Source organism: Rhagoletis zephyria, unplaced genomic scaffold, assembly GCF_001687245.7.
Source record: "Rhagoletis zephyria isolate East Lansing unplaced genomic scaffold, Rhagoletis_zephyria_1.1 Rzeph_scaffold_21165, whole genome shotgun sequence".
NCBI classification, from domain to species: domain Eukaryota; kingdom Metazoa; phylum Arthropoda; class Insecta; order Diptera; family Tephritidae; genus Rhagoletis; species Rhagoletis zephyria.
Genome location: NW_016178223.1, coordinates 587 through 7,995, shown reverse-complemented (window position 1 = coordinate 7,995; position 7,409 = coordinate 587). Strand labels below are relative to the sequence as shown.

General features: G+C 38.2%; 1 protein-coding gene across 6 annotated transcripts; it reads right to left on the bottom strand.

Annotated features, from left to right (window-relative positions):
- Positions 1-1,181: 1,181 nt before the first annotated feature.
- mRpL16 (mitochondrial ribosomal protein L16) lies at positions 1,182-3,419 on the bottom strand. 6 transcript variants are annotated; one of them, XM_017637437.1, is made up of 4 exons: positions 3,273-3,414; positions 3,166-3,222; positions 2,523-3,113; positions 1,182-1,397 (listed from the first exon to the last, which is right to left on the bottom strand). In XM_017637437.1, exons 1-4 carry the CDS (start codon positions 3,319-3,321, stop codon positions 1,378-1,380), a joined length of 717 nt encoding a protein of 238 aa, XP_017492926.1. In that variant the 5' UTR covers positions 3,322-3,414; the 3' UTR covers positions 1,182-1,377. The 6 variants fall into 6 exon arrangements, with proteins under 6 accessions (XP_017492926.1, XP_017492929.1, XP_017492925.1 ...); XM_017637440.1 differs by lacking the exon at positions 1,182-1,397 and adding an exon at positions 1,923-1,953; XM_017637436.1 differs by lacking the exon at positions 1,182-1,397 and adding an exon at positions 2,080-2,123 and having other exon boundaries at positions 3,276-3,419.
- Between the last annotated feature and the right edge of the window lie 3,990 nt (positions 3,420-7,409).

Sequence of the window (7,409 nt, the reverse complement as noted above, 5' to 3'; positions counted from 1 at the left end):
CTTATGAGCCGCTCGCCGTCTGTAGCAAACGACAGCCAGCATTTGGCGCACATGTGCGCGGATATGCTCGTCGTGTGTAGCTACTGTTACAGGAAAAAGTAAAGGAACGCAAAAAACCAAATTTTTAGTCCAAAGAATGGCAACAACAAAACTAACGTCAAATAAGAATAGAAAGTATGTACAAAACACATCCACACAAGCACAAGCACAATAAACACTATATCAATTATTTTTTGCCTCCTTCCACTTTCAATTCACTTTTTAGATTATTCTCACTTTTTTTGTTAATTTAAATTCAGTTGAGTTTGACACTTTTCAAGATTTTGCCAGAAAAAATTCTTCTGACTACTTCGGACTGAAGAAAGTCACTCTCACTGAAGGTTGCTCTTTCATTTTTGCTGTAAATTTCGAGTTAAGGATCGCTTTTTGGACAAAATCTGACTACTTCGAACTTTTTCTGGGAGATAAGGAACGAAACTATTTCTGTTTCAAGCATGGGTTGCCTTCACGGTGCAGCGAACAAAGGTGGCGCCGTCAGTGGTACCTCTACTTTGGTTTTGCCGATTTTGACAGTTCTGGTAACTTGTAAATAAACCTTTGTTTACAAATCAGCAAAAGAGAAGTTTGAATTATAAGTAAAAATCAGTTTAAATCATGTTAATTTGCAATTTGTGAGCGATTTTTGAGTTGAAGACTGCGTAAAAACTAATACAACGATGTGCTGTGTGTTAAAGTGCGACAGCCGCCAAGATGCAAGTGCAGCGCTGGGACGAATCGCTGCATTTTGTGTGCTCCCGAAATGTTTCTCTATTATTATATTAACAGCATTTCCTCACAATGATTTTGTTTCTGCTCCACGCAGCCTCCATTAGCAAGTTAACTAATCAATCCCGCAGAGATGCTGCTGCAGTTTTCTGCAGAAACCTTAATTGCAAAGCAATAAAGTGCACTTAAACATTTGCTGAAGCAGGCTCCTTTGCAAAGCAATGGAGTGCACTAAAATGTTCACTGTTCTCTAATAGATTAGGTGAAAAATTCAATATTTTCGCTTTTAGCAAAATTAAAACACGTTTTTCGCAGTAAAGTGAACCGCTTTGGCAGTTTCAACTCGGTCTTCTTTTCGCTCTATTCTTTGTTTACTTGTGGTACACAAATGTCAACGCCCAGGACGGCGCAATCTTGTATTCTATCATTCTTGGGTTGCCTTGTGCTCTTTTTTCACAAAAAACTTTAGAAAACCGTAATAGAAAGCGTAGCCAATTTCTCAAGAACTGCGTACTGACTCAAGAAAATTTTAGACAAGAAAATTTCTTATCCATTTCTTGTACGTCATTTTATATGGATTTTTTGCTTTTCTAGACAGCTGCATACTGGCCTTTAAGCAACCCAGTTGGTAGCTGGAAAGAAACATGTGATTAGTTTAACGGGATACAAAAACCAATTTAAATGATTAATTATGCGAGGTATTTGCGTAATATATATACTTTTTTATGCGTATAAAAGGAAACAAAAATTTCCCTCTCCGCTTTCCCATTAACAATTCACAATAGAGCAGTTTTTTTCACTTAACAACACTACCTTTCAGCCCAGTATGCAGCTCTCAAGCGGTCAAGAAAAAATTGCCATTATTTCGTGTGTGTGTGTCCAAGGAATTTTGACAACTGATACTTCACCAGCCTGTTGCCTCGCTCTTTCCTCAAGAAATAATGGAACGGGCATATATTTCTGTTGCAAGCATGAGTTGCCTTGTACTCTATTTTCACAAAAAACTTTAGAAAAGCGTAGTAGAAAGCGTAGCAAATTTCTTAAGAACTGCGTACTGCCTCAACAAAATTTTACACAAGAAATTTTCTTAGCAATTTCTTGTACGTCATTTTATATGGAGTTTTTACTTTTGTTGAGGGCTGCATACTGGCCTTTCTGGTCACGTATATTTTAACCGACCTGGCTAAAGGCCTGTATGCAGCTCTCAAGATAACGGTCAAGAAAAATTTGCCATTATNCAAAATTTTACACAAGAAATTTTCTTAGCAATTTCTTGTACATCATTTTATATGGAGTTTTTACTTTTGTTGAGGGCTGCATACTGGCCTTTCAGGTCACGTATATTTTAACCGACCTGGCTATAGGCCTGTATGCAGCTCTCAAGATAACGGTCAAGAAAAATTTGCCATTATTTCGTGTTTGTCCAAGGAATTTTTACATATTTGATACTTCACAGCCTGTTGCCTCACTCTGTCCTCAAGAAATAATGGAACGGGCATATATTTCTGTTGCAAACCTGGGTTGCCTTGTGCTCTTTTTTCACAAAAAACTTTCGAAAACCGTAGTAGAAAGCATAGTAAATTTCTTAAGAACTGCGTACTGCCTTAAGGAAATTTGACTCAAGAAAATTTCTTAGCTATTTCTTGTACGTCATTTTATATGCAGTTTTTCCTTTTCTTGAGAGCTGCATACAAGCCTTAAACTAGGATAAATAGCAATATTATTTATTTTTAACTATTACAATTAAATATATTTACCAAACCATTTGTGATCAACTGGGGAAAGCCATTTATGACAACCACTTAAATTATTTTGTATTATGTGCTTCAAGTATCTACCTTGAAGTGTTTCATGGTTGTCTATTTTCGAGGAATTTAACATTTCTTGTGACGCTACACGAGCTTTGAAAGGTAATTGCTGAGCTACTAATTCTAAAAATGGTTGTACTTCCGCAAATTCGCATTTTCCAGCGATTTCAAGAATTACACGGCCCTTTTTGACAGGTGTTACGTAATGATCTATGGCTCCTTTTCCCCCACCCATACGTTGACCTTGCCCTTTTTTGGTTATTGGCTGCCAAGGCGGTGGCACCCTCCAACTAGCAAACATTCTGTTGACATCCATTTTGCGACCGATTGTTAAACGTAACATTTCGAAATGCCCCCATCTCAAACGTCCTCCACTTTCAGCAATTATGCCACATTGCTTGTGAACAAACTCATTATGAACCATCTCAGGGCCCCTCATATTCTTCAACTTCTTCTGCATCTTCGGCGGTCGGAGATTTGGGGGATACTGTGGTGCTCTCTCCATAACACGTAGTTTTGGCCGTTCTATTTTTTCAACATCTGTAAAAACGGGAACCCTAATTAAAGGAATATTCAAGAAATGTTTACTTACAGTCATATTTCTTCTGTGGAGCAAAGTTTTTGAGCCCGGCGGTCCTAAACACAAACCCTAAATAAATCAAAAAGACATTAAAAATACTTAATAATATCATGTCGTACCACTGAAATGCTTTGAGCCCACAGCCAGCATTTTAAGAGCGGAGAGCATAGCAAATTAATTCTACCAGTTACAAATAGGGACAAAACGATAGAAGAGTCAAACTATGGATGGTACTATCGATAGTTTTGTTTTTTTTCCCTATCGATGAGTAGTGATAGTTTTTCTCAAAAAAGGTTAAACTATCGATAGTACTAGTTGACTATCGATAGTTTAAAACCTCTAGCACAGCCGATTTTACTTATACCCTGCGAAAATCGTTGGACCATGTACTCTATTTGTGGTATATTGGAGTACTTACAAAAGTGCTCCTCTGTCATGCTGTAGCGGACCAACTCGTGTCTCTGCACCAGCTTATTGTTACCCGATCACTGCTCGTGGTTTAACGAAATGTGATTGAAGTTAAGCATTTGAAAGTACATTTGCATGTCTGGCTGTAGCTAAACGTGTAGAGATGCTAGCTGTTAGTTCTTAGCTTTCAGCATGTTCGGGTTCGAATGTCGTCAGAAGCAACATGTAATTTTTAATTTTTGTTTTTGGTTTTTATTCATTTCAAAAAAGCATCTGCGAAGTGAAGAACAAAAGCGTGTACAAACGAAAAAATATAACGACAATGTCATTGGAGTATATTAGGAGTAGTTTTGCACTACTCTGATGTAATGCAGAGATGGAGTATATGGTCCTGCCCTAGGACATCGCAATGTTAATTGGACCATATTTTTTATATGAATTGTGGTTAATTTTGGAGTACTCCTTGATCGTTCGGGAGTACTCTTTACATGCATGCATGGAGTAGTCGCGATTTTTGCAGGGTAATGTCTCCATGTAGCTGCGCGTCAGTTTTTTAAGTTTGTCAATTTTTTATTATAAGTGATACTTTCATTGTGATTCCTCCTTTAATGGCCATTTTCTCAAGCAAACTTTAATTGAAAAGCTCCCTTTATATTTAAACGTTGCTTCAAACCATAAGGCTATGTCTGAAGTAAAGCATTTCTATAATCGGTGTTTGACGTTTTTATGTTTCTTGGCTGTAAACAAATCAAAAAATTATATTACGAAATTTAAACAAAATATAGCATATTTGAAAATTTATAATAAGCAACAATTAAACAAGGCAACAGTGATTTTGTTGCGGCAAATGATAAAGCGGTTTTTCATAGACTTTTTTATGCTGATTATGAGTCCGTAAGCATAAAGCTTCCACCAGCTCCAGATTTTAAGAAAAACGAGGTCAAAGTGTCAAAAAATCGCGTTTTTTGCAATATTTTAGAAGGTCTAGCACAAAAAACAACCTTTAGAACCTTTAACTGTGGCTCAAATTAAAGCTATAACTCTCGGCTACTACCCCTGCACCTTGACCTGATGGTCACTAAAAGTCATTTATTGAGCAATATAAAAATACTGGAATAAATACTGTGCTATTGAAAAAAATAAATAAGTTTTGCCAAAATCAGTTTTTGCTGTTAAATAAATAACTATAAGTGACCTTAGGGTTAAGGTTCAGGGATGGTATTTTAAGCAATTGTAGTCGAAAGTTCAAACCTTAGTTTCAGCCCAAGTGGAAGGCTCTATCCTATATCTACTTGTTTAATTGCGGTGGGTACTCAAACTTCGCACAAAATCAGGTTTTCCTGTTCAATAAATGACTATAAGTGACCATCAGGTCAAGGTGTAGGGATGGTATTTTCAGGGATAGTAGTCCCGCCTTTTGATTCTTTGCTAGAGCTTCTAAAATATTGCCAAAAAAACCCGATTTTTTGACATTTTGACCTCGTTTTTCACAAAATCTGGAGCTGATGGAAATGTTATGCTCATGAATTCGTAATCAGCACTCACAAGTCAATCAAAAACAGCTGTAACATTTGCCGCAACAAATTTTTTCCCATTTTCGTTGCCATGTGTTATGGATCATAAGAAGAATCTTTCTTTATTAGGCTCATAATTTTATTTTTAATTGTAAGCTTCAGTAATAGATATGTAAATAAATAAATAAAATTCGATAATAAAATGCTTTACTTAGACAGAACTATACATGTTAAAGCAATATTTAAACATAAAGTGAATTTTAAAGTTAAAAGTTACTTAAGAAAACTGTCCTACGTGTGTTTATATTTTCAATATTTTGTTTTTTTGTTTTTCGAAGCCGTCCCTGTTAATTTGGAAGAGTTTTTAACATTACATTGACTATCGATGGTAGCGTTTGACACTATCGATAGTATTGCTGGAAACTATCAACGAGTAATGATAGTTTTTTTCTGAAACATGGAAACTATCGATGGTGGCACTATCGATAGTTTTACAACTCCACAAAACGATCCTAGTAAATACAAGTACACACTCGATACTTTTCGTCCGATAGCAAGCAATTTTGGTATCGATACTTGTTAACCGAGTACTGAGTAGGTATCGGAAAAAAGAACTTGTAACGAAACGATTCAGTGACAATTTTATTCCCGGACTTTTATTTTTTAATCCCATTATTATTGTGAATAGTTAAAAATTGTCGGCAGTTTAGTTGCCAACGAAAAGAAAGTCCTACAAAGAAAGACCCATTATCATCTAATCTACGTCCACTTTTTGTGAAAACTCATATTTGGCTATAGGAAGCAAAATAAATTAAAAAACGCAATGTCTCCAAAAGGATTAACTAACGTGCTTGTTTTATTTCTTCCCATTTATATTCAATTTAAGGCGAATTTATTAAGTCAAAAAGACGCGTGAAAATTTGATAAGCTCACAAAGAATTCTAAATCTTTTAATTTGCAACGAAATCTTTTGCAAAATTCTTGAAGGAAATGTTTAGAAAGGTTGTTTTTCTCTCCAGTAAAATTTCTATAAACTGACTTAGCAACATTTCACTCTAAGCTAGCCATATGAATTAAAGTCCTGCAAATGTTGAACTATAAGACATAGCGACATGTGAAACATCATGCAAGTGCTAGTTCATATTATGTCGCTCATACATGTTTCACAATAACATATGAAGACATTGTCGAATAATTGAAATCAAATCATGCATCAAATCTATGCATGTCAACACAAGCAACACATGCGACATTCCCACGACAGCCGGTTCTACGTACCGGAATGACTCGGGTTTTACCCGACCAAGGGCTGTTTTTTCGGCGATCTAACCCCGTTTAGGTCGGCGAAATCCATCAAACGTTGCTCGATTCTAGGGCTACATCTTCTCCGCACCCTTCTGCTCAGGGCTGGCATAGAGTCAAACCCAGGGCCAGAAATCTACACCTGCTGCGTATGCCAGAGACGACTGCATACAAACTCCACCTCGGTCAGGTGCAATGCCTGTGACGGGTGGCAATGGACCACGTCGTTCGTGGCCCCATGCTGTGCGAACCGGACCGCCTCCACGGCAAACCACCACCCGCCTGGGCAGCACACAATCAACACACCCACACCCCAACACAACACAACAATAGATACACAAACAAACACAATTGCACCCACACACCACCGCCGGCAACTCCTAGTCCCTCCGACAATCTGCTCTGTTTGTCAGAGCAGAATATACCGTAACGTGACATCAGTCAAGTGCAACTCTTGCCTCGGCTGGTGCCACTTTAGGGCGTGCTCAGGACTACATCTGGCTGAGCAGATAGACGATTCGACATTCTGCTTAATTTATGACGACGCACCCACCAGGATTATGGGCAGCTGCTGTAGCTCGCCAGATTTAACAATTGTCAGCGCTGGTCTGATAAACAGCGTATGATGGCGACCTATGCTGACCCTAGCATCAGACCATCTGCCCATAGTCATCTCGATTAATAAACCTGCCGACTTTGCTTCCGTGGATCACCGGACTTATGTCAACTTTTCCAAAGCTGACTGGAAAGGCTTCACGGATGTTACTGAGGGCGTCTTCACTGCACTTCCCATACCAACCGACGTCCATGTAGGTGAACGTAAGTTTCGCAGGGTTGTCTCCGCTGCTGCAGCTCGCTTCATCCCAGCAAGATGTATTAAGGATCCACGTCCGAATTTTCCCGCCGAAGCTGCTGTTCTACCTGATGAGCGCGACAACCTTCGTCAGACCGATCCCGGAAATCCCCGTATTAGGGATCTCAATTCGGCAACTTGTGAACGTACATAAGCGGAAGAAATAGGAAGAGCATTGG

What these genes read in the sequence shown, in the direction of transcription:
- mRpL16 (XM_017637435.1), bottom strand. Translation starts at nt 3,321, where the DNA reads ATGCTCTCCGCTCTTAAAATGCTGGCTGTGGGCTCAAAGCATTTCAGT. An exon ending in GGGCTCAAAGCATTTCAGTG is followed by an intron (nt 3,223 to 3,272) that starts GTACGACATGAT and finishes TGATTTATTTAG; the next exon opens with GGTTTGTGTTTAGGACCGCC. An exon ending in AGTTGATCACAAATGGTTTG is followed by an intron (nt 2,124 to 2,522) that starts GTAAATATATTT and finishes ACAGGCCTATAG; the next exon opens with CCAGGTCGGTTAAAATATAC.